This window comes from Benincasa hispida, chromosome 3, assembly GCF_027475165.1.
Source record: "Benincasa hispida cultivar pf3 chromosome 3, pf3_genome.v1.1, whole genome shotgun sequence".
NCBI classification, from domain to species: Eukaryota; Viridiplantae; Streptophyta; class Magnoliopsida; order Cucurbitales; family Cucurbitaceae; genus Benincasa; species Benincasa hispida.
The window spans coordinates 226,765-254,223 of NC_143480.1; the positions used below are offsets into that span (position 1 = coordinate 226,765).

General features: G+C 38.6%; 1 protein-coding gene across 6 annotated transcripts in view; it reads left to right on the plus strand.

Annotated features, from left to right (window-relative positions):
* Positions 1-953: 953 nt before the first annotated feature.
* Positions 954-27,459, plus strand: part of DIS2 (Arp2/3 complex, 34 kD subunit p34-Arc) — a 28,714-nt gene continuing 2,208 nt past the window's right edge. For 3 of the 6 annotated variants that reach the window (XR_016528624.1, XM_039021560.2, XM_090312261.1), the window contains exons 1-6: positions 998-1,296; positions 4,041-4,107; positions 4,194-4,401; positions 25,311-25,480; positions 26,238-26,370; positions 26,448-26,539. Coding sequence is in view for 4 of the 6 variants with exons in the window: in XM_039021560.2 (XP_038877488.1) it covers positions 1,235-1,296; positions 4,041-4,107; positions 4,194-4,401; positions 25,311-25,480; positions 26,238-26,370; positions 26,448-26,539 (732 nt within the window). In the remaining 2 variants the exon portion in view is untranslated. Of the gene's footprint in view, positions 1,297-4,040; positions 4,108-4,193; positions 4,402-25,310; positions 25,481-25,925; positions 26,004-26,237; positions 26,371-26,447; positions 26,540-27,459 lie in introns of all 6 variants that reach the window. The other 3 variants (XM_039021558.2, XM_039021559.2, XR_005479672.2) reach the window with 3 other exon arrangements.

Here is a 27,459-nt window from a genome sequence, read left to right on the forward strand (position 1 = left end):
AGTGTTTTTTAGGTTTAGGATTTTTTAGGGGCTAGGGTCTTTTAGCGTGATGATTGAATAGTGTGTGAGTTACTTTGGTGTAAAAGATTTGTTGAGAAAAAATCGGTCAAGTATAAATGCACATCATCAACTAGTAAAATGAACACATTTCAAATATCGATTCCTTAGAGACCTTTTATCAAATTTACTTTTAAGGGAGAAAGTGTTTTTAAATTGAATCGTGAGTAACCAAGTAATATAGTTGAGAGAATGATTGATAAATAGAATCAAATAAACTTTAACAAAAGAGAAGGGATTTAATTAAGTTCAACACCTAAGTTGAGTTCTAAAAAAAATGTGTCTACATTTTTACCACATTCTACCTTATGTTATGAAGGAGCCTCTATGATAAAAGGAAATGACCGAGAATCTTTACAATAGTTTAGAACACATTTTTTAATTAATGTCACGTCTCTTTGAGAGACGCAACCTAACATTTGACCATTAATTGAATTGCATTTAAAGTCGTTTTCGTTACAACAACTCTCTTTTTGTTGCATTTTTTTAAGAGGCAACTCAATAAAAAAAAAATTGTCATTGTAACAATGGTTTTAAGAATGCCCACAATTTTCATGAATTTTTGAAAAGATTCGAATTGAACACTTAATTCAAATAACTCCAGTTATAGACTGTTAAATAATTAATTAGATTGTATCTTAAAAAAAAAAAAAACAATGCTTTAAAATAAAATACATATTTTTATAGAAATTTTCACACAAAAAAAATGTCAAACTATTTAAAAAATAACAAAAAAAATATTAATAGATGCTGACAGCAATGTATCATATAATATCAATGATAAACTTCTATCCGTTTCTATTACTAAAAGTGACAGACTTCTATCAATCTCCATCCATTTTTATCAACTAATATTAAAAATTTGGTATAAATAGTTTCCTATTTTAAATCCTCCTATTTTTATTCTTATAAAATACTTTTCTGAAAATTCAGCGATACATTTTCTCCTCATACTCTATGCGGAGTTCACAGTATATAACATATATGATGCATATTATAATAATGAAATAAATTACCAGGCGAAGCGTGAGTTCTGCAAAAGAGAAGGGCGTCGCATTTGGGCAGCCTCGAAATCTTCAGTCACACGACGTTTTGAGATTCCATTCCGGTCTTCAGTTTGGCAATTCTACATCTGTAAGACTCAGTTGCAGGGAGAGTCACCAAAAAACTGCAATCGATGATACTATTGCAGTCCCACTCCAGATTTCTGCTCCAGACTTTGTTAAATCGGGTGCACAAGTAGGTTTTTCTTATTAGTACTTATCTATTTCTAACTGATGGCATATTATATGTATTCTACCGCAATTGGTTGCTTCCTCTTAGTTCTCTCTACAATCTCCTATTTTACTGTTCAAATAATTTTAATCCTACCAAAAATAGGTGTCCCATAATACTCTTTGTTTCATCCATGAGTGCTCTGTGTCGCTTGAATTCGTATTCCAAGCCTCTTCTCCAATTTCTTAGAATTAGGTGTGGTGAATGTTCCGGGTCATTTTGGAGATGTTTGGGTTTAGCCTCCCTCTAATACTCGCTGATTGGGCTGAAGTTTTGTATAATCAGACTGCCTTCTTTGAAAATTTCTGAATGTGGTTACCTAGATTCAGGCTAATTGCGCAAATTGATTTTGAGAAAATTAATTATTGTTGTTAGTTTATATCTTTTGGCTCTAGTTAAAAAATAAGAGAGATTCATCTTCTTCAAGGTGGACTATGTGACAAGGTAATCCGCGCGAAGTTAGAGATGGAAACAAAAAACAAAAAACAAAAAACAAAAAACAAAAAACAAAAAACAAACAAATCTTAAACTGCACATTGGAGTAAGGGCCAAATCAAAGCTTCAAAATGCCAGGAGACTTGATTGGTTTTCATAACCTCAAAATGCTTGATTGAAAAATCAATTTAAAAATTTAACTTCTTTTTAGGAATCAATCATGCACTAGTACTGTATTGATGAATTTACAAAATAATTGTATTCATCATGTACAAAAACTACAATTACAATGAAGGAAAGAAGACTAACGGGGAAAATAATTTACAAGAAAAAAGTGATAAGTTGCAAAGGAGAAATAAAAAGAGAAAAATACAAGGTATTTTTGAAACTCTTGTTTGCCTTATCCAAAGAAGGATAAATCCAATAGGGTCAAGGATTATAGGCCTATTAGTCTTATCACTAGTGTTTATAAAACTTTAGCTAAGGTTCAAGCTGATTATTTGAAAAAAGACCTCCCGTCGACAATTTCTAAGATGCAAGGTGCTTTTAATGCTGGGAGACAGATTTTGGATCAGTCTTTGATAGCCAACGAAGCCACTCGAGGAGTACCGTGCTCTAAAGAAAGAGGGGCTGGTTTCATAATAGACTTTGAGAAGGCCTATGTTCATGTGGATTGGAATTTTCTGGATAATATTTTGGAAAAGAAAGGGTTTGGTTATGGAGAATGTGGATGACGGATGTGGGGCTGTACGAGGAATGTGAGTTACTCTTTCTTTATTAATGGTTGGCCAAGGGGGAAAGTTTGGGCCTCAAGATAGGGGGGATCTGTTATCCCCTTTCCTTTTCCTATTGCTGTTGGATTTTTTTTTCTTTTTTTGAAACGGAAACAAGACTATTTCATTTTATTGAATTAATGAATGAGTCTAATTCTCAAAGTACAATGAAACAATTAAAGATAAATAGAGAATACAATGGAAGTTTTGGAACAACACGAACAAAAAGCGAGATAAAAGAACGGAAACTTAACTAAAAACAAAAACCCAAAGAATAAAAGATTTCCAAACGAGTAGTGTTCTGGCAAAGTAAAAACTTGAGAATTGATAATCAGTAGGTGTGTTGGGGCTAATATTTTGGAACCCTTCAAGGTGGGAGAGTAAAAGGTGGCCTTATCTCCTCTTAAAGTTTGCTGATGATACTATATTTGTTTGCTTTGGAAACAAGGCTGTCTAAATCATATCTTGGGGTTCTTTGAAGCTATGTCTGGGCTTAAAGTCAATAGAAGTAAGTGTCAACCCTGCGGTATCAACTATGACAAGGATAAGATTAAGAGTTGAGTTGAGAGGATTGGTTGTTCCATTAGTGAATTCTCCTCTTCTTATCTTGGTCTACCTTTAGGTAGCAATCCCCAACCCTCATCTTTTTAGAATCCTGTGGTTGACAAAGTGAGAAAAGAACCGGCTTCATGAAAAAAATGTTACTTTTTCTCTCTGGTTAGATCCCTTGTTATGGTCTGCAAGGAGACATACTTTGATTCAATCGGTTATTAGTGACATCCCCATCTACTTCTCTCTATTTAGTACCCCTATTAAGGTTTGCAAGGAAATCGAAAAACTTATGTGTAACTTTCTTTGGGAAGGAGTGGATGAAGGAAAGGGGTCGCATTTGGTTAGGTGGGATGTTGTTGGGAGGTTGGTGAACCGGGGGGTTAGACATTGCTAGCCAAATGGCTCTGGGGTTTCCCTTTGAGCCTAATGCCCTTTGGCATAAGGTTGTCACTCACATGTATGGGTCTCACCCTTTCGAGTGGTTGTTAGGTGGGGTTAAAGGCACCTATTGGAATATGTGGAAGGATATTTCTTAATATTGTTTGTTGTTAACTATCATGAGTTGGTCTAGTCGTAAATAAGGGAATATCCCCTTGATAGAGGGCGAAGAGGTCATGAGTTCAATCCATGGTGGCCACCTACCTAGGATTTAATATCCTACGAGTTTCTTTAACATCCAAATGTTGTAGGGTCAGACGGGTTGTCCTGTGAGATCAGTCAAAGTGCATGTGAGCTGGCCTGGACACTCACAGATATTAAAAAGAATATATTGTTTGTTGTTTGTATGTGAGTTTGGTAGAACTAAGTTCTTCATTAGATGGAATGTCACCACCAACTATGTCAATTCCCCATGTCTAGCCTTGGACTTTGACCAAGATTGAGAACTCCAAAACTAAATGATGTAATTTAATTGACCAGAATGACTAATATTTTTCTTGTTGATTATAGCCTTGAAAAAGTGGTGGAAGTGGATTATAACTGGGTGGAATTTGATGATGTGCGTTACCATGTACAGGTAATTTTTCTTATTTTATTTTCATTATTTTGAAGCTTATTGAAATTTTTTTATAATGTCTATGATTGAGTTGAATTGTTTTTCAGGTCTCAATGAAGAACCCCCATCTCTTCCTTCTATCCGTATCATTGCCCATCCCTTCTGCAGATAATGTTTTTTGTGGCGGGCTTCCATCTGGAGCTATTGAAGCTATTAAAGCTGCATATGGCATACTTGTACAGATTCTTGATCCTCCAAGAGATGGTTTTAATCTCACATTAAAATTGAATCTTTCGAAACTTCCTCTTGATGAAGGTTCATTGAGTTTTCCTTTTAAGGTCATTATAAATTGTTATGGATATAAATATATAATTTTTTTTTTGAAAGGAAACAAAAATTTACATTGAAATAATGAAAAGAGGCTAATGCTCAAAATACAAGGAAACAAAAAATTCGAAAATAGATGAAGAACAACAAAAATGAGAGCAAATACATCCAGATGTCTATAATTAAGCGAAAGAGAAAGGCCCCCCAAAACTACAACTTGAATAGAGAAAATACAAAAATCTTAGAGGTAGAACATCAAGCTTCCCAGCTACCAACACTTTAAAACAAGAAGAACCACCAGCTTTGAAATTGTTACGGATATTGTACCTTGTATTTTGAGCATTAGTCTCTCTTCATCTATTCAATAAAAAGTTTCGTTTTTCTTTTCTAAAAGAAGTTGTTATGGATATTGCAGAAAAAAAGGCGTATTGTTTTATTTTTTCAAGATCTTTTATTGTTTTCTGTATCATCATTTACGCTTCCTAGCACCTGGGTGGGTTTCACTACTGCCTTTGCATAGAATATACTAGTTTGGGAAGTTAATGTTTAGAAATTTTCCTTGAGCTCAATTGAGAAAAATCATAGGTAGGTATATGTTAGAGTATTAGCAGAGACATATTAGTAGTGGAATCATGCTAATTACTTAGGGCGTTCTAGATATAAATATAGGGAGTTAGGGACATGATTAAACAAGACTGGAAAGTAATTTTGGAGAGTTGAAGCCTCTCAAGTGATTGGGTAGGATAGTCTAGACCTCATGAAGTGGTTAGAGTTGACTAATGCAAGCCCAAAACATCTTAAAATGGGATAGGGAAAAGAATCAAAGCCGCAAAAGAGCTAGGAAATACCCTCTTTGGAAAACCACATAGCATATTAAAGAATCAAAAGGCAAGACCCCAAATCGATTGGGACTTTAAGATTTCCTGACAGCCAAAACAAGGCAATCGCCATTAGACTGTTAAACTCAGAGATCGAGAAGGAATTTCCTGCATCTAGAGACCACAAATCTCACGATAGAAGTTGGCTGGAATTAGAGGAAAAGACATTGGTGTTACTACTGCATTAGACTATGTTTCAGATGACTCGGTTGGCTCCACTTTGAAATAAATTATTATAAGCTTTTGCAAATAAATTCTCTAATAATAGCTCTTATTGCTTTGGTACCTCTGTGATAAGTTTGTCTTCCTCAGTGAACACGAGCTGATGAAACCCAAAATTGGTCTGAAATTTTATTCAAAAAGTTATCTTCCAACAACTTTCAATAAGCTATTTATAACTTGTATCTGAATGGAAAGGTTATAATAGAAAACCTTCCTAAAATAAAAGACCTCAAGACACTAAACAAATATTAGTTTGTAACTATAACGATCTAAAAAGAAAGTAAAGAATTTCCCAAGACTTTAACACTATCCCAAGAATACAATTATCTATTCCAAGAATGTCAAGAATCACTCAAGACTAAAAAGATTATACAAGACTTGCATCAATTCCACCCGTACAAAAATTAACTCGTCTTCAAGGTTAAGTTGCTAAGGAAAAGGAACGAGGGGCATGAAACTCAGTAAGATCTGCAACGTTGAAAGTGGGATGGATGTTCAATCTTCAGGGATGCTCTACCCAATAAGCATTGAAGCCGATTTCTTGTAAGACGCGAATAGGATCAATCTTCTTTTGGTGTAAGTTTGTTGTGATGTCCAGTGGGTTAGCAAGACTTTCTTAAATACACCATTACTAAGTCACCAATAGAAAAGATTTACTCTAGATGGTGTTTATCAGTAGCTACTTTGTACATAGAATTGGCTTTTTCCAATTGAGCTCGAACATCATTATGTAGTTCAACGATTCTTTCTGCCATCTCCTTAGCTTGTTCACTAAAATCAATAGAACAAGGAAGATTATCAAGATCAACAATTGATGTAGGGAGATGAGTATAGACTATCTCGAATGGTGACCATGACTTCCTTGTTGATTTGTTCTTCATATGATTAAATGTGAACTCGGCCTGAGCTAGAGAAAGGTCCCATTGTTTGGGGCGATTTTCTCCCAAGTGTCGAATGAGGTTGCCCAATGTTCGATTTGTGACTTCAATTCGGCCATCTGTTAGTGGGTGCCTAGTAGTATTAAACTTGAGATTGGTCTCAAACTTCTTCCAAAATGTTTGCCAAAAGTAACTCAAAGATTTCACATCTCGATTTGAAACGTTGGATTTAGGAGTGCGATGTACTCGAACTATTTCTTTGAAAAATAAGTTGGCAATGTAGAGATGTTTTCTTACATGGAAGGAAGTGGGACATCTTACCAAAACAGTCCACAACTACAAGCATTGAATCTTATCCTCATCCTCTTTGAGTTTTAGGAAGGCCAAAGAAAAAGTCCATAGAGAGATCTTCCCAAATTGTGTGAGGAATAGGTAATGTTGTATACAAGCCTTTTGACGTAGACTACGAATCTTGGAGAATTCTTGAAGGAAAAGTATTATTCATTCATTGTCCAAACATGAGGGGGAAGACCTTCAACATTTATTCTTTGATTGCTGTTGTGCTAGTAACTGTTGGAGATCCCTTTTCGAGTGCTTCAACATTAGCTGAGTTTTTGGTAATGACTTTAGAGAGAACGTGTGGCAGATTCTAGTTGGGCCAAAATTCAAGCAAACTCTAAATCTTTTGTGGGATAATGCACTGAAAGTGGTACTTGCTTCCATGACAAGGAAACTCTTTGGTTTGTTTGTTTTGAGGCGGCTCAATGCCTCATTGTGGTGCTCTCTATCTAAGTCCTTTGCGGCATACTCCATACAAGATATTAGCCTGAATTGGAGTGCTTTCATCCTCTCGGGCAGCTAGGAGATTGAAGCCACTAGCATCTATTTCTTGGATCTTTTGCTTTACTTTATTAATATTAGATTTGTAGTGTTGGGAAGTTTTCTGTATTGATCTCTTTCTAAGGCTCTTGTAAGTTCTATTTTCCGATGTCAAGGTTGGTTGGGATGCTCCTTGAGCTTAGTGGATTTAGACTAGGTTTCTTTTTGGATATGATGAAGGCACTAAGGGGGTGTCAACCTAGTTGAGATGCCTGGATGTGCCTGCTGATGCTCAGCTATTCTTTCGTATCACATTGTACATTGAGCATTAGTTTCATTTCATTTTCTTAATGAAAGGGTTTGTTTCATGTTCCCAAAAAAAAAGAAAAAAGAGTGGGAAGACTCTCAGTTATAGAGTTTTAATACAAGTGGGGGTAAAAAGGGAATTAACCTAGACTATTATCCAATTACCCAATTAACTTCATTCTTGTTGCATCATTCTACCCCTTCAAAAAGAAAACTTGTCATCGAGTTTTAAAAAGAAAAAAATGAAACAATCAAGAAATAAAATAAACTTGTCCAACGGAGTATGGCCAAACCAACCTCCTACATCTTGAACAAAAATATTATGAAAAAAGCCCAAGACATATAATTTTCATCAAGTTCATCATGACTCCAAGCGTTGTAGTTGTAGGTGTTCGAGTACCCGTTGACCAAACTAGTATTTTTAAGCAAAGGAAAATCCTCCTTCCTTAGTGAATCGATAGCCTTCACCTATTGTACAGAAAGGATGTTCGTCCAATAGGAGTCATATCAACCTAAGTTTCTCTCAACTTCTTTCCATCCCCCATAGGCCTGGATAATAGCAAGGTGGTCAATTTTCATTCTATAATCCAGATCTTGGTGCCAAGGTTGATGATTCATGTTTTGATGTTGCCAATCTTGAAATTCTAGGATTGGTCATAATGTTAAAAATGTGGGTGATGATGGTGACCATGATTGTAAGTTGGATATGTTTCTTGAAATGAGAGGTATCTGTTTTAATGTTCTTGAAATTGATTTCCCATTTCTTCATTGTTTCTGACTACATTAAAATGTTGAGGTTCAGGATGCCTTTGTTGCCGAGGTTGTTTTCACCCATTTTGATGTTTTTGCAGCTTGGTCACTCGATCATGGACTCGATGTTGGTTGCCTTGATGTTCTTGAAGAACAATAGTTTGTTCTTGGTTGGGCTGAATGCCCGCTTGATCTTGAAATGGTTCTTGAACCCATTCTTTGACATTCTTGAATCGGTGTTGTTGTTCATGATTTTCATATGGAAACCGAGAAAACATTGCCAACCAACTTCTTCTTCCTCTAACGTTTCAGAATCAAAACCAACCACATTTTGTGGTATTTGTTTGTTGCTCGGGAAGGAATAGTAGGTTCTACCTTGTCCATGAAATTGTAAGGACCGTTTTCCTTGATTTCTTTGGTCATTTTGAAAAAAGTCCTAGTTTTTCTCCAAACATTTTTACCAATTTTTTTCTTGGTGTCTCAGATCTTGAGCTTGTTGATCTTTGGTTTCCTGATAATCTTGATTTTCCGCCCTCTCTTCTTGATCTTTACCTTTGTTTTTAGACATTCTGCCAAATTTTTTAGTTAATTTCTCCAAAGCCTGATAAATAACTACGATAGACTGCTCAATTACTGACAAACTTTTAGTGACTGACCGTGGGGAGGAGGAAGATGCGTCCACACCAGTTGGAGGAGAGGGGTTCTTGACAACCATCAAACCCTTTCACGAAGGGGCTCTGATACCAATTTGATGTAGAGTATGAATCTTGAAGAATTCTTGAACGAAAAATATTATTCATTCATTGTCCATATATGAGGGAGAATACTCCTATTTATAGAGAGTTTTAATATAAGTGGGGGTAAAAAGGGAATTAACCTAGACTATTACCCCATTACATAATTAACTCCATTCTTCTTACATCACCTGTGTTTTGAGATGATCCTTTGATGTCTAACAAACATAGCATACCTTTGATGTGCTCTCTAGTTTTGCTTTTCTTTTTGGAGATGGTTTGTTAGATTTTAAGAGTTTGCTTTTTGATGTCCTCCCTTTTGTAATTTCAATAGTTTTTTTTTCTTCTCCTTTGTTTTTCCGCATTTTCTCTATCCTCTTGAAGATTATTGTATATTTGAGCATTAGTCTCTTTTCATTTTATCGATGAAAAGTTACGTTTCCTTTTAAAAAAAGAACATCGCTTTACAAAGTTAGTTACATCACGACATAGTTTAAGCTAGTAAAAATGCTTAGAAAGTAAATCAAGAGTAATATCTTGACCAAAATGTCCTCCTAGTCTGCTAGAGTGAATTTCTTTCCATAGTGCTTCCCGAAGAGAACCAAAAGGTATGCATAATTGGTTTCCCTTGAAAAGGTACCCATCTACTAATTGAAAGCCACTCAAATGAATGTGAACGAGGCAATTCCAAATATTGGCAAAATCGGGATCAGTAAAATAATTATTAGGAAATTGTTCGAAAGCAATAACCTCCACTTTAATAATGGAAAGTGGTTGGTTTTCACAACTGAGTGCATCAACAGCTTTGTTGACTAAATTTGTGCTTGATAACGAAGTCAAAACGTTGGATGAAAGTTGTCCAATGGGCATGCATGCGACTGGTGTGCTTTTAAGTTTTATGTATGCAGAAACTTCAAAGAAAAATGGTTAGTACATAGGATAAATTCCTTGCCAATCAAATAACGTTCTCATATTTTAAGAAGTGAATAGGATAAATTCCTTACCAATCAAATAATGTTCTCATATTTTAAGAACTCTAACAAGTGAGTAAAGTTCTTGCACATAGGTACTTCATTTTGCCCTTGAATCACTTAACTTCTCACTAAAGTATTTAGTTGGGCGATCATTTTGAGATAATACAGGGATCAAATCCCAGCATTTTGAGGAATCATGGCATTCATTCATGTGCTTCAAAAAGAGAATGCCTTCCCTCGCCTCCCCATCACCGGATTCTCACCGGTGACGATGACACCTTCACCACAACCCCATCCTCTTCTCCCGCTGCTCTACCAATATGCCTCCGACCAAACCAGCCTCCATCTCCATAGACCGAAAGATCTTCTCCATTGAATCCGATGGCCGCTACCGCGTCTCCCCATCCGTCTGACTGAAACCACAAAAGACCGAGCTTATTTTCTTGCCCCGCACTGGCAGACCCTCTCTTAAATCAGATCGACCTTTTCCTCTTTACTGAATGCTCCGCTAAACCTAAAGTTCTTTACGGAGTTTCAATTGGATGATCAGACATTGTGCATTGAGAAATCAAACAACCGACAAGGGGTATTGGCCGAAGTTGCTAAGCTTGATAACAATGGAGGTATAAATAAGATTCTGGTCTTTATTGGTGAAGGAAGAAAGGGATGGAGAGCTTTTTATTCCTTGATTTGCTCTTTCCTAGACAGAAAGGAGGGTCCCCCACTACCACTACCACCTCCTTTAGTTACGCCGTCCAAACCCTCAAAGGAAGCTTATCCTTTAACCTTTAAAGAGGCATTAAAGACAAAACCTACTTTATTTCAATCCAATGAGGCTGGTACTGCTGTCAATCCCTCTTTGGCCTCATCTCACGCCACTATTCACTTCAGCACGGCAGTTATTGTCACAAGGCAATGCTTTCACGATGATTGGTATAGCATTTTGCGGGCCTCTCAGATCCATGTTTGTGACAGATGTGCATTAAATCCGATTGAAGTCGACCGAGTTCTCCTTAGCTGCGAGGATGAAGAACAAGAAAAAGTCCTGAGGTCGATCAAGGATTGGTACAAGGTTGGTCCGTTTTCCCTCAAATTCTCCCCTTGGAATAATAGCTCGGAAAAGCCAGCCCGATGGTCCCCTGCTACAGCGGCTGGATCAGAATCAGAAACTTACCTTTGGACCGTTGGGATGCCCGTACTTTACAGTTCATTGGGGACATTTGTGGTGGTTTTATGGAAATTGCTAAGAAAACTCTTTCCCGTTTGGACCTTTTAGAAGCATCGATGAGAGTTAAGGACAACTCCACTGGTTTCATTCCGGCCTCCGTCAGTATACCGTCCTCATCAGCGTCCCCTATTTTGGTACAAATTGACTCGTTTTTTTAACAACAATCACTTTTCTATGTTTTGTGGCCGGAATCCATGGCTCCCAGCCCTCAGACGGTCGTCCCCCCTCTATAGACGTGGCTTCCGAGGTGCGTGACGACGAGCACAAGGGTCTCCTAGGACTGTACCCGATGTCAGCGTCTGCCCTCCCAATGCAGGTACCAGCTTCTGACCCCATACATCCCTTTCTGATCAATCCCAGAGTCAACAACCTTTACCAAACTGTCTTCCTTCCTTGGTCAATTTGACTTCCGCCTCATACAAGTACCCTCTTGTAACCAGCCCGTCCGTTTCATCCATAAAGCCCAATCCTAAACCTTTTACCTCGCTCGAGCTCATCAACCAGCCCGCTCCTTCTGGGCCTCCCATTTCTTCCCCCATCCAAACCCAACTTTTGTCTTCCCCTACCCAGTCCTCCTATCCTCAGATTAACCCCCTTCCAACCCAGCCCTCGCAAAGCCCCCCAACCATTCTGGCCTCCCCTCACAAATTGCCCATCACTTTACATAACAAGAAGTCCTTCTTTGTTCCTGGCACTAAACACAGACCTTCGACCTCCTGCCTTTATATCTCCGACCATGACGACTTAGACCATAGACCTCTCCCCCTATCCTCAGCTCCTCCATCTGCATCCTCCCATCATTCCCCCCCTGCAGCTTAGCCCTTCAAGGCTCGATAGTGGGAACCTCCCTCCTAGCTGAGAGTGACTTAGAGCCAGAAAACACTGTGGTCATTAGTCCATTAGACCCTATTATCCATCTTCGGCTTGCAGTTCCCTGGCTGCTGGAACACAATTTGTGCATTACAGCTCTTCCATCCACCTCAAGAAAGTCTAAGCGCTCTCACAAGCATAGCAAAGGTATTAATGAATGGCTTTACTCATCTATCAATTATGACAAGGACCAAGGCCTACCCTTGTGGGACGAACACCCCTATATGATCATTTTATCCTGGAACATTCAAGGTATCAAGGCTTGGGAGAAGCGTGTGGTTGTGAAAAATTTCATCTTAAAACACAATTCGACTATGGTCATTCTTCAGGAAACCAAGCTGGAAGTTGTGGACCGTTTTACCATTAAGTCTCTTTGGGGTTCTAGACATATCAGTTGGTCTGTGTTGGAGGCCTCGGGTTCTTCAGGGGGTATCATTCTCATGTGGAATGATCCATCTATCGTGGCTGGTGAGGTCTTTAAAGGTCTCTACTCTCTCACAACTCAGTTTTTTTTGGCTGACAGTTTCTCCTTTTGGCTATCTGGTATATATGGCCCTTCTCGGGCAAAAGACAAGCCTCTCTTTTGGCAGGAGCTGTCTGATCTTCAATGGCTGTGCACGCAAAATTGGATTTTGGGGGGAGACTTCAATGTTTCTAGATGAACCCATGAGAGAATCCAGCGGTAAGCCACTCTTGGCTAGCATGAAATCCTTCAACTCCTTCATTGTTGGGGCTGATCTTATAGATATTCCTCTACAAAATGGCTTCTACACCTGTCAGGTCATAGACACTACCCGGTTTTCACACTCATTGACCGCTTTTTTATCACGGATACCGTCCAACAAAAATTTGCATACACTACCTCCAAGAGATTGGAGAGACCAACTTTCGACCACTTCCCTATCCTACTATCCATTGGTGTTGACAAATGGGGCTCTACCCCTTTCTGCTTTGAAAATATGTGGCTGCATCATAAAGATTTTGGAGACCTTGTTGATCATTGGTGGAGGAATACTCCTTTGATCGGGCACCCGGGGCACGGTTTTGTTAAAAAGTTGAAGGGTCTAAAAGAGGTCCTAAAAGCCTGGAACAGAGATATCTTTGGCTGCATGCACACCCAAAAGAATCAGATTATTGGGAAAATCTCGTTACTTGACGGTATGGAGGAGTCATCGGGCTATTCGCCTATCTTGAGAGCTCAAAAGAAGAGCCTAAAGGCTTAGCTTATCTCAGTGGTGGCTAAAGAGGAAGGCAAAGATGCAAGCTCACTTGGCTTAGTGAAGGTGACTAAAACACCAGGTTTTTCCATTGTATTGTTGCCACTAGGAAAAGACTAAATACTGTCCTTGTAATCATTTCCTCTGTCGGTAGTAGTCTTCTCTTAGAAACTGAAATTGTCGAGGAATTCCTGAGTTTTTTCACAAGTCTGTACACAAAGAAGAATTTCTTTGGGATCTAGGCAGACGTGTCCTCTTATTATAGAGAACAATGGTTTATTTAGGCCATCATTTTCTATTTTCTTTGAAACGGAAAAGTTTCTTCATTGATATAGCGAGTGAGACTAATGCTCAAAATACATGGACAATTAAAGGAAAACAAAAGGCCTTAGATAAGAGGACCCCAACACACATACTCGAGGAAATTGAAAAACTGGAAAGCTTGGTAGAAGAAGATGAACTTCACAATGCAGATTCGAATTTGAGACTGTCTTTGAAGGCTGAATTACTGGAAATTTTAAAAGTGGATGAAAGGAACTTGATACAAAAAAGTAAACTCAATTGGCTGAAACTTGGGGATGAAAATGCCAGCTTTTTTCATCGATTTCTAGCGGAAAAAAAAAGAAAGAATCTGGTTTTTGAGCTAACCAATGATCAAGGCACTTCAACTACCTCCTTCGTGCCGTCAGGTAGATTTTGGACCCAATTCTTGTTGCAAATGAAGCGGTTGAAGATTATAGATCCAAAGGGAAAAAGAGTGGATTCTTAAATTAGACATGGAAAAGGCGTTCGACTGAGTGGATTGGACTTTCCTTGAAAAGGTCTCGATTGGTAAAAACTTTGATCCAAAATGGATATCATGGATGATGGGGTGTGTCACTCATCCAAAATCATCTATCTTCATTAATTGAAGACCTTGAGGCCGGACATTAGCTACAAGAGGCATTCGACAAGGGGATCCTTTATCATTGTTTCTTTTCCTTCTTGTAAGTGAAGTACTGAGCTTTTGGGAGGGGCACAAAGGAGGGAAAATAAATCATTTGATCAAATGGGAGGTAGTTGCTTGGAATCAAAAGGATGGAGGTTTGAGACTTGGCAGTTTAAAGGTGAAAATTTTGTCATTATTAGCCAAATGGTGGTGGAGATACTTTAATGAAGAAAATTCACTTTGGCATCAAGTCATTAGAAACATTCATGGAAAAGACTTGTTTAATTGGCACACATCCGGGAAGTCAACCTAAGCCTTAGAAGTCCTTGGATCAATATATCAAGAACCTGGGTAAAAGTAGAAGCCTTAGCAACATACAAGATTGGCAACGGCAGTAGAATCAGATTTTGGTTGGACTCTTGGGTCGACAAACTGCCATTGAATGTGCTATTCCCTAAAATATTCAAGGTTGCCCTTAAGCTGCAAGGGTCTGTGGCAGATCATTGGGACAACATCCATCTTTCATGGTCTGTTTTCTTCCGAAGACTCCTAAAGGATGATGAGTTAGTTGAATTTCAGAATCTTAATGGGATGATATCAGGGAAAATTTGGATAGCCCAGACAAGCGCTATTGGTTACTAGAAACCGGGGGAGCCTTGTTGGTTAAATCTTAAATCATTGGTTAATCACCTCAAAATCTCACTCCATTAGAAAGAGGCTTGGAAAAGGCAATTTGGAAGACCAAGAGCCCACGCCAAGTTAACATAACAATTTGGATAATGATTGTTGGTGCTTTGAATTGCTCGGAGGTACTACAAAGGAAGCTCCCAAAAAAAAAAGCTTGTCTTCTACAATCTTTCATCTCTGTTCTTTGAGTGTTCATATGCTGTCAATTGTTGGCAGAATTTATTAAAGACCTTTGGCAATTCCTTTGGAGATAATATTGTGCAGATTCTGGTGGGTCCTTTGCTGAGGTCAGGTTCCAAAATGCTCTGGAACAATGCCGTCAAAGCACTGTTAACGGATATGTGGTTCGAAGGAAATCAACGAGTTTTCCAGGGTAAAGCAACGCATTGACAGGATCGCTTCGAGGCTGCAAGGCTTAATACCTCCTCATGGTGTTCCCTCTCCAAATACTTTGAAGATTACTCAGGGCAAGACATAAACCTAAATTGGAGCTCCTTTTTTATGCAAGATTGTTAATTTTAGTATTTTAATTAGCTTTCATGTGATGTACCGGTTTAGATGTTGGTAGGCTTACATTCGTTGTATTTTGTGAGGCTTTCTTGGCTGCTTTGCCAGTTTCTTGTTGTTTGTAGACTAGGTCATTGGACATTTTGTTATTTGGTTTCACTACTTGGAAATGATGCGGGTATTATGGGGTTTTAACCTATTTGAGATACCCGAGTGCACCTTCTGATCCTCTATTTTGTACTATCTTTTCATTATATAAATGAAAAGTTCTGGTTTTGTTTAAAAAACAAAATAAGAGGACCAAACAAAAAGAAAAAAAAAACTGTTATAACTCTATTGTTAAGGTTTTCCATTCTTGTAAATATTTTGTGATATTTTACTTTTCTATGCTTTGTACACTTGTATATATTCATATCTTTGGTGAATGAATAAAGTATTCTGATTCTCTCTCAAACCTAAGAGTTTTACATGGTATCAGAGCTCTCTAAACAAACTTAGAGTTTTGTGAACCTTAGGGTTTGAGAATTTAGAACGCATTTGTGATACGTTTAGAGTTTTGTGGAGAGGCGAGTTTAAACTTTTGCTCACAGTCGCCATCTTTGGTTCGTTCGTCGTCGGAAAAAAAAAGCTAGTTTTTCGACACCGCCCAGTTCGTCGAGGAGCTCAGCTGCCGATCTACAAAACCCTAAAGTCAGGATTCCATCTGACCAGCGTGTGGGGCTCACGCGCCGCTTGTTCCATTCCGCCGTCGGTCCCCGCACCGGCACGTGTAGGCACGTGCACCATTTATTTTGGTTCGTCTTTTGTGGGTTTCCTCAGTGTTGTTGACTCTTCTTGGTGGTGTGTTTGTTTGGGATATATAGATATACTCACGGCTTGTAAAGATATCTCTCTGGTAAATTAGGGTTTGATTCTCTGCTGTCCGGTGTCTATTTTTTGAGGTAATGTTTGATAAGAAACCAGTAGTCATGTCTAAGATTGTTCCTATGGTGTCAAAAGTAACTGAACACAAGTTGAATGGATCCAACTACTATTCATGGAGACCGAATGTTCGTCACTTTATTAGGAGCATGGAGATGGATGATCACATCACAGAAGAGCCACCAATTGATGCTAATAAAAAGATTTGGTGGTAGGACGATTCAAGAATGCTTCTACAAATCAAGAATTCTATTGACCATGAAATCGTTGAACTAGTAAACATTGCGAATCAGTCAAGGAACTATTGGAATATTTGGATTTCATTTATTCAGGGAAAGAGAATATTAATAAAGTGTTTGATGTTTGTAAGACTTTATTTCAACCTGATCAAGGAGAAAAATCTCTTACAAGCTACTTTATGGAGGTTAAAAATACATGTGTGGAATTCAATACCTTGATGGCAATCAGCACGGATCCAAAAGTTCTAATAGCTTAACGTGAAAAGTATTTATCATGAGCTTTTTAGCAGGTCTTGCACCTAAATATGAGATGGCCAAAGATCAAGTGTTGTCAAGCTTAAATATCTCATCGTTGGAAGAAGCTTACACTCGAATACTTCATATCGAGAAGATACAAGCAGTTACATCATCTGATTCTAGTAGTGCTTTGATTGGGCACACAAATGATTTTAGAGGTAATAAGGGGATTGAATCAAATAGCTCCAAAGGTCATCTCAATAACCAAAGATCAAATCTAGGAGGTGTTTGCTATTATTGTCATAAACCTGGCCATACGAAGCATGAATGCAGAAGATTGATAAATAAGGGTCAGAGGATGCCATCACCCTCTGCACATGTCGCCTCTACTCCTGATAATCTTGACAAGTCAATTATGATTTCTGCAGAGGAGTTTGCTAAATTTCAGCAGTATTAAGAGTCATTGAGGGCATCATCTTCTACTCCCATTACGGCCATCGCAGAGACAAGTAACATTTCTAAATGCCTTCTTTCCTCCACGTCAAAATGGGTCATTGACTCTGGCACTACAGACCATATGACAGGTAATCCCAGTTTATTCTTTAACCTTTGTACATCTACCTAATGTCACTATAGCTGATGGAACCTCCACTCCTGTTTTAGGATTAGGAATTGTCCATTTTACTGAATCAATTTCTTTGTCATCAGTTTTAAATTTACCACATTTCTCGTTTAATTTGATTTCGGTCAGTAAACTCACTCGTGATCTTCATTGTTGTCTCCTTTTTTTTCCTGGTTATTGCTTATTTCAGGATCTTATGACGAAACAAACTATTGGTAAAGGGCGTGAATTTGGAGGTCTTTACATCTTTGAACCACAAACACCTACGGCCATCACATGCTCAAGCGTGTCGTCTCCCTTTGAAGAGCATTATCGTTTGGGTCATCCGTCTATCCCTGTGTTGAAGAGTCTTCGTCTACAACTTCAACATTTGTCTTCTTTAGATTGTGAGTCATGTCAGTTTGCTAAATTTCATCGTCTGAGTTTGTATCCTCGAGTCAATAAACGAGCTAATGCTCCTTTTGAATTAGTTAATTATGATGTTTGGGGTCCATGTCCTGTTGAGTCCAAAGGAGGGTTTAGGTATTTTGTTACATTTGTCGATGACTATTCTCGTGTTACGTGGTTATATTTAATGAAAAGTCGTTCTGAGTTACTTTCTCATTTTCGTAACTTCCATGCTGAAATTCAAACTCAGTTTAGTGGTGCTCTTCAAATCCTACGGAGTGATAATACTAAGGAATATTTCTCTAATACACTCAAGTCTTATTTAAATGTCCATGACATTGTTCATCAATCTTCTTGTGTCGATACTCCATCTCAAAATGGGGTTGTAGAATGAAAGAATCATCATCTCCTTAAGATAGCCAGAGCTTTGATGTTTCAGATGCATGTTCCAAAATCCTTTTGGGCTGATGCTGTTTCCACAACTTATTTCTTAATAAATCGCATGCACTCTTCCATTCTTAAGGGTGTGATACCTTTTCGTACTTTATGCCCCAAGCAACATTTGTTTCCCATTCCACCTAAAATATTTGGTTGTACCTACTTTGTTCGGGATGTTCGGCCTCAGCATACCAAGTTGGATCCAAAGTCCTTAAAATGTATTTTCCTTGGTTATTCCCGTGTTCAAAAGGGGTATCGACGTTATTGTCCTAGTCTAAATAAATATTTCATCTCTCCTGATATCACGTTTTTTGAACATACCCCATTTTTTTCATCACCATCTTTATCTTCGAATAAGAGTCAGGGGGAGCATAAGGAATTAGAGGATGATTTCCTTGTCTACACAATTATTTCTCCTTCCGATCCTCTTCCTGATTCATCTCTACCTGTGGCTACCTCTACTCTTTCACCCATCGTTAAGGTCTATACTCGATGACAACCTCCTTCAGTTCCATGCCCTGTACCAATCTTCTTCGTCATTGGATCCAGAAATGAGTGATGATCTTACTATTGCTTTTCGTAAAGGTAAACGTACATATGCTCATCCTATTTCCTCTTTTGTTTCATATAACCATTCATCGCCTTCCACATGTTCATTCATTGCATCCTTAGAGTCTGTATCCATCCCTAAAACTGTTTATGAGGCTTTGTCTCATCTTGGTTGGTGTGCCGCAATGGAGGAGATGACTACCTTAGATGATAATTGTACTTGGGATTTAGTTTCTCTCTCTGCAGGAAAGAAGGCTATTGGTTACAAATGGGTGTTTGCAGTTAAAGTCATTCCTGATGGTTCTATTGCTCGGTTAAAAGTGCGCCTTGTAGCGAAAGGCTACGCACAAACTTATGGCGTCGACTATGCTGATATTTTTTCTCCTGTAGCAAAAATGGCATCTGTGAGGTTTATTTCATTAGCTTCAATCAATCATTGGCCTTTACATCAACTTGATATTAAAAATGCATTTCTTCATGGTGATCTTCAAGAATAGGTGTATATGGAGCAACCATCAGGGTTTGTTGCTCAGGGGGAGAATGGAATGGTGTATTGCCTTCGTAAATCCTTGTATGGATTAAAGCAGCGCCCACAAGCTTGGTTTGGTAAATTTAATCAGGTGATTGAAAGCTTTGGAATGCGGAAGAGCACGTCAGATCATTCGGTCTTTTTTAAGAGATCTGAGGGTGGTGTCATCTTGTTAGTCGTATATGTGGATGATATTGTGATTACTGGTGATGATGCTTTAGGTTTCCAGTCTCTAAAGACCTTTCTTCATAGTTAACTCCATACTAATATTGAATGTTTCTCAGATGCCGATTGGGCGGGATCTAAAGAAGACAGAAGATCAACCTTAGGGTATTGTGTTTTTGTTGGTGGTAATTTGATTTCTTGGAAGAGTAAGAAGCAAAATGTGGTGTCACGTTCAAGTGCGGAATCAGAATATAGAGCAATGGCACAGATGTGTGAATTGATTTGGATATATCAACTTCTTGTTGAGTTGGGATTTGAAATCACCACACCGACAAAGTTGTGGTGTGATAATCAAGCAACACTTCATATTGCGTCTAATCCAGTATTTCATGAAAGGACTAAACATATTGAAGTTGATTGCCATTTTGTACGTGAGAAAATTCAACAAGGGTGGGTATCTACAGGATATGTGAAGACTGGAGAACAATTAGGAGATATCTTCACGAAAGCATTGGATGGAAGACGTATAGATTATCTATGTAACAAGTTGGGCATGATTAACATATATGCTCCAACTTGAGGGGGAGTGTTATAGTTCTATTGTTAGGGTTTTCTATTATTATAAATATCTTGTTATATTTTCCTTTTCTATGCTTTGTACACTTGTGTATATTCATATCTTTGGTGAATGAATAGACTATTCTGATTCTCTCTCAAACCTAAGAGTTTTACATAAACCATACAACTCAATTCTAACAAAGAAACAAAGAAGTAACCATAGGCTGGAAATAACAAAGAAAGATCTCCAAATATTACATAGGCCTTGAATGGAAAAACGTCAAAACGCTGGTAAAGAGTGCACCAAATAGAAGCAATCATCCTGACAAACTTGAGAAAAACCAACCAAGCAAAAATTAACAAGAAGCAAGGCTTTCAAACCAAAATCAGCGAGCAAGGCTTTGATCGCGAAAGCCCAAAACAACTGAGGGAAAGACTTCTGAGCTGGATCAAATAGGAAGCTATGAACCATGCCTTGGAAATCAAATTCTGAAATACAATCCCTTCCTCCACTAAAGAAATTGTAGCATCTCTTTCCTTAATAAACAACTGACGACCCCTCTTCAAATTGAACTAACAACAAAACCGAGCAATCAACCCAATTTTAGACCTAAAACTTCAGCCTTATAGAAGCACCCATAAACCTTGAAACACATGAAGAACTTGGCATCAACCCAACTGTAAACCACAAGCTTCAACAATAGAGACAAGATGGGAAGGAATTTTGGAAGCTTGCAGAAGAGCAAAACAGTAAGCTCTAGCCTCCTCTAACCTTGAAACATCTTTTCTTGAAACCAAGCGTTGAAATCATGCCCAAAGTCAAAAAAAAAAAAAAAAAAAAAAAAAATCATGTCCAAAGTCATTGACAAACTCTGACTCTTCTTGAACAACCTTGGCCCTAAAACAATATGAATCTTCACTACTAATACTCACTGGAGAATCTTCATCTAAATCTAAATTGCCTTCTTTTTTGAGTAATTGTAGAGCTGCTCGGAATACTTTTAATAAACTGGATCTCCGAATCTGCAAATTTGAGCACAGATTGTTGAAATTTTTGACCTTTTAGAAGCTAACGCTGGAACTTGGGCACATACACAACAAACCTCTAATAAATCTGGATTGACAATTTCAGCTACTGATTTAAAAACAGAGCTCTTCTTTCTTGAAAAATGTTTAGGAAAAGGCTTCAATAATCTTGAGTACTTTTTGGAAGCAGGGCGGCTTAGATAGGCTTGGGGAGATGGAAAGACCCCCATTCTAATTAAAGAGCCGTCATCGGTGATTGAATGCAAACCGTCATCTTTCTCTATCCTCAAAGGACTTTTTGCTTCACAAACTGGATTCTTGTTTCCACTGTCCTTTGTATGAGAATCAATACTTGCCTGAGGAATAGCAAAAGAGTTACAATGTCCAAGTTATTTTTTAAAACAACTTGAGGAATATCAAGATATTTCTCAAAGACCTTTGAGCGAGAATTGTCGAAAAAGGGTTTGTTTGCCTTAGGGATTTATTTGTAATTTACTTATGGGCCTAGGGCTTCCTATCTGTCTATTTATTTGAGCAGTCTTTCTGTATTTCAGTGTAACTTAATAATAAGATTCAATCGTGGTTTTTTCTCCCTGGCCTAAGGTTTTCCACGTAAATCAGTCTTGTGTTTCTCTTCTTCTATTTTTATTTTTATCATGGTATTAAAGCACGGGGACGAAACCCTAGCCACCATTGATGAGTCTCCTTCGACGACAAATTTTGAGATGGCTGACACGATTAAGGAAGCTATCCAACAATACCTAGAGACTGCCTTACCTCGCCTCCTCCAACAAATGAGTGCCGGTGGACAGATTGGGTCTCGCCCAGATGTGAGCGATGCCCAGCCACCCTTCAACCGTAGACCAGCCGACATCTCAAGTGTAGATAGTGGTCGGCCCCCTAGAGATGCAGATCCAGCCTTGTTCGGTGTTTGGCCAGGTCGAGTCGTAGCCTAGACGGTGTTCAGCGACTATTCAGATCCGTTGACGATGATCAAACCTACCGATCGGCCGGGAACCTTCGCGCACAACAGGCCGGTCGATCTCCCAGAAGTTTTCGCACAACCTAGACGAGAGCTCCCAGCCGCCGTGACTTCGGATGAACTTCTAGCCGCGACTTCGAACCCTAGGGCAGTCGACCACACCGGGTTGACGGCGTTTTCTGACCAGCAACCTCCAGGGGTAGGACGGCGGTCCTTTCTGACTGCAGTGACGCCGGTCTGGTTGTTTTTCCGGCGAACTCTCCGGCCGGTCTGACCGGGGCATGTTCTGATGAGATTAAAAGCAGGTTTGTTTTCCTCCAGCAACAGCTCGTTGAATTTGGGTCGGTTCTTGGCAAAAATGGTTCAACCGGAATCGTCAAATTTACAGCTAGGCTTTGAGAACCCGGTAAACTCTTTTCATTCTTTACCTGCTACAAATTTATTATCTGGATCAATAGGACACTCTGCAGGGATTATAATTGGAGAAAAGTTGAATGGTGAAAATTATTTTTCATGGTCTCAATCCATACGAATGGCTCTGGAAGGAAGACAGAAATTTGGCTATCTAACTGGGGAGATAGCCAAACCTGAACCCGGTAGTCCCCACGAGCGTCTTTGGAGGGCAGAAGATTCATTGCTACGATCAGTTCTAGTGAGTAGCATGGAACCTCAAATTGGCAGACCGTTACTTTATACGGCGACTGCCAAAGAGATCTGGGATGCAGTACAGCAGTTGTATTCGCAGAAGCAGAATGCATCCCGCCTATATACCATACGCAAACAAATTCATGAATGTAAGCAAGGAGTTATGGACGTCACGTCATACTTCAACAAATTGTCCTTGTTATGACAAGAAATGGACTTATGCCGTGAGATTGTTTGGAGATGTACATATGATGGAACGCAGTATTCCAAACTTAAGAAAGCTGATCGAGTGTACGATTTTCTGGCGGGGTTAAATCCAAAATATGACGGTGTTCGCAGCAGGATTTTGGGTCAATGCCCTACACCATCACTGAGGGAGGTGTACTCTGAAATACGCCTCGAAGAAGACAGGTCTAAGGCCATGAATATTTCAGTTGTTATGTCTACTGAGGCTGCAGCTTTTGCCACCAAGTCATCTGGATCAGATAGTGACAAGAAACCTCCACCTATCTGTCAGCACTGCAAAAAACCATGGCACACGAAAGACTAGTGTTGGAAGCTTCATGGGAAACCTCAAAATTACAAACGACGCCAGTCACAGGACAAGACTGGTTCTGGACGTGCTCTGGCCAGTGACTCGGCAAATGATAAGACTTTGACTCCGCCTCAAGTTGACAGTCAGAGTAACTCAAGTGCTGTTGGGGTCAGTGCAATTGCACACTCAGGTACGACTCAGTCTTTTGGCTTTATTAGCATTAATGGTAAACATCCTTGGATTGTGGATTCTGGAGCAATAGACCATCTGACCGGGTCTTCTGATCATTTTATCGCATATCACTCGAGTGCCGGCAATGAAAAAATTAGAATCGCCGATGGCTCCTTTGCCCCTGTCGCAGGGAAAGGACATCTGTCTCCGTTTAATGGTTTGATATTGCGTGATGTGCTGCATGTTCCTAAAATTTCGTATAACTTACTATCTGTTAGTAAAATTACAAGGGACTTGAACTGTCAGACTGTTTTCTCACCCGACATTGTTTTATTTCAGAATTTGGGCTCGGGGACGACGATTGGCACTGTCCGGCACGATAAGGGGCTCTATTTCCTGACTGATGAAACTTCCTTTAAGGATGGTTATAGGACTAGTTTTGTTTCTTTGAATTTCTCTGTTGTTGAAACTGATTTTATGTTATGGCATTACCGTCTGGGACATCCCAGTTTTCAATATATGAAGTACCTTTTTCCGCATTTATTTCATAATATTAATGTCATCCTTACAGTGTGATGTGTGTATCTGGGCTAAACAGAGTCGTGTTTCGTTTCACTCTCAACCTTACAAGCCGTCCAAACCATTCAGTCTTATCCATAGTGATGTCTGGGGTCCCTCACCTACCACTACCTCTACAGGCAAACGGTGGTTCGTCACCTTTATTGACGATCACACCAGATTGACCTGGGTCTTCCTTTTGACCGATAAGTCTGAGGTGTCCTCCGTTTTCCAACAATTTTATGTGACCGTCGAAACCCAGCTCAACACAAAAATTCTCTGTCACTCCGTTTTCCAACAATTTTATGTGACCGTCGAAACCCAGTTCCAAGATTAATTGTTTTTTATCATGATGTCAAGTTTGGCACAAGGTGCACAACAAAGTCATCCACAAACGTTCAATAAAATTCAGTTTCCGTTTAAAAAAAAAAAAAAATCATCCACAAAGAGATGGGCAAACCGAAGTGACAGAGAACTCTTGGGAATCTCATTTGGTGCCTTTGTGGAGACAACCAAAGCAAAGGGATCTCAACCTTGCTCAAGTAGAATTTGCCTACAATCACTTGAGTAACCGCTCAATAGGGAAGTCTCCATTTGAGATTGTTTATACTCATCTCCTTAGACTTACAGTGGACTTAGCTAACCTTCCATCTTTTGTTGATATTAGTATTTATGGCTGATGCTGACTCTCATCAACGGTTTAAAGAGTTTCAAATGGGTGATCTTATCATGGTTCATCTCAACAAATCACGTCTGCCTACTGGACAATTTTCTAAGTTGACAAACCGTCCACTTGGTCTCTTTCCTATTTTGGAGAAGCTCAGCAATAATGCCTACCGAGTTGATTTACCTCCAAACATGCAGATCAGCTGTTGCTTCAACGTTGTCGACATCTATCCCTACCATGCTCCAAGTGCTTTTGCTTTGGCTTCTTAACTCGAGGACGAGTTTTGTTTTTAGAGGGAGGATCTGATGGAGGACATCTTTAGTTCTTGGAGATCTTTGCTCTTTTCTTGTTAAATCTTGGCTCTTGTTGCTGGGTGGTTTTCTGTTCTAACCACTTTCAGTTATTGTTCTAACTATTTTGGTTTTTATTTTATATTTCCTTGGCCTTTATCTTTTAGTTTTGGAAGTTAGTTTTTTGTTAGATTTGGTAACTTCTTTCGGTTATCTTAGTTACCTTCTGTATTTTCCAGCCTATTTAAGTGGCTGTTTCTCCTCATCAATACCTTATTAGAAGCATTATTCATAATTACTCTCTCTAGTCTACATCACACTGGTTTTCAGGTTTTTGTGATTGAGCTTTATTGATGCTTTCTTTGACTAATTTCTTGCAGATAATAGGCACGCTGTTTTGGTAAAAGTTGCGTCTATTAGGGAAGTGGTTCTTGGTGCTCCACTAAGAGGAATTCTAAAACAACTTGGATCAAGGGTTGTTGCTTCTGACGTCAATAGGGTTGTTGCACTGGTACATCGTCCAAAAGAGTCGTTTTTTCTTGTCCCTCAGGTAGAAAGATCATTTTGCTCTTGCTTTTATTATGTGGTACTATATTTACTATTTTTTTTTAAATTTTTTTAATTGTCGAGGTGGAATAATCCCCGGGAGCTAAAATGTAAGATGCAAAAATAAGAGTAGGCTCTAGTGAGTCAAGGTGCACAACCTAAAATAGTAATACAAATTTAATATATGAAAAGTTAAGTTTAAGAATGCATGAGAAAGAAAAGTAATTGAAATCAGGCTTTATTTAAGACATTGTCGTTAATGTGCCTTCTTTTTTCACGTATCCAATGTTGTCTTTATTCCTTGCATTTGCTAGCTGCTCCTTCCGTAATTTGTTGTGCTGGATAGGTTTATACTGATACAAATGAATCATTCAACGCATTGCTTACTTCCACCACCACCCACCCCACCCCCCCCTCTTTTGACAAGTTTAAAATTTCGGTAATAACAGGCTGAAAAGGTAACTGTGGTGTTTCCGATGAGATTTAAGGATTCTATAGACATTGCTCTAGCAACTTCTTTTCTCCAGGTAAGGTTATAATTGATTCTCCCAATCAAGATGTCTGTAAATGATACCTTTAACTTTCCTTACGAAATAATTAGGGTGCCATATATTTGTGTATAATGCTGACTGGATTTCCTTAGCAGAATATTCAAATGGTTGTAATTCTAGTGATGGCACTTCTGACGTTATGCTTCTGACTGTTTAGGATAGCACGAGTTATTTGACTGAGTTGTGAAATTTCGTGTTATGTCTGTTCAGGAGTTTGTGGAAGCAAGACGGACTGCTGGACTTAATAATGCCCCTCCTTGTTCCTGGTCTTTGTCTCCTCCTCAAGAATTGAAGGGCGCTCCTAATGATGCATTATCAGCCAATGCAGGATTTGTGACTTTTGGTGATGTTCGAAAGCCGGCCTTGTTCTGCAAGATTTTTCCATTGTTCTAACCTGCGTGATCTCTTTGTTGAATGCAGTAATTTTCACTCGGCATGTAGAGGGGAAAAAGGTGGACCGTGTAATTTGGAGTTTGTCAACATTTCATGCATATGTTAGTTATCATGTTAAGGTTGGTTTGTCTACATTATACTGTTCTAAATCCATTTCCTTCATCATGTAGATTGTTTAAGTGGACAGAATGAAACATGTTTACTTTATGATACAATATCGATTCTAGTCTTAGCATGTATACTTATCTTTGCCCAAAAATAAGTTTTGACTCTTTGGGATAGTAGAACGAAATGAAAATGCCCTCCCCTCTTCTTTTATCCTACCTCTAATCTTTCTTTCCTAGCCTTCATCTGGTCCTTGACTCCTTTGCTTGTTGGATTCTGTTTTAGAGTTGAGCATCGTCTTGTTTGGTCTTCTTGGATTATGTTGTAATTGTCTGTTATTATTACTCCTTTTTATGGGCCGATTTTTAGCCTTAGATATTTATATTGAGGTTAGTTTTGATCGGAAATGATGAGGGTGCTAAGGAGGTGTCAACCTAGTTGAGATGCCTGGGTGCACCTCTTGATCCTTAGGCTTATTTGGTTTTTGCTCTTAGTATAATTCTCTTGTACTTTGAGCATTAGTCTCATTCTATTTATTAATGAAGATACTCGTTTCCTTTTAATAAAAAAGGAAATGAAAAGAGATTAATGCTAAAAAATACAAACTAAAAGTAGCAAATAAACTGAAATAGGAAATAGAAAAATTCAAAACAAGATAAAGACCCATAATAAAACAAGCCAAAGGTAGGGTTGGGACAAAATTTGAACAAGATACAAACTTTTCATTGATTAATTAGCTGAAGGACCAAATTGGAAGTATTAGAATTACAGGGTAGGGACAAAATTAAAAAAAAAAAAATTAAAACTATAGGGACCTTATTGAAACTAAGCCAAAACCATAAGGGATTAAATTGAAACTTTTAAATCATAGGGGCAAATTGGAATTATTCCTAAACTATAATAGAAGGAAATAAGTGGCTTTTTTGGGTGGATA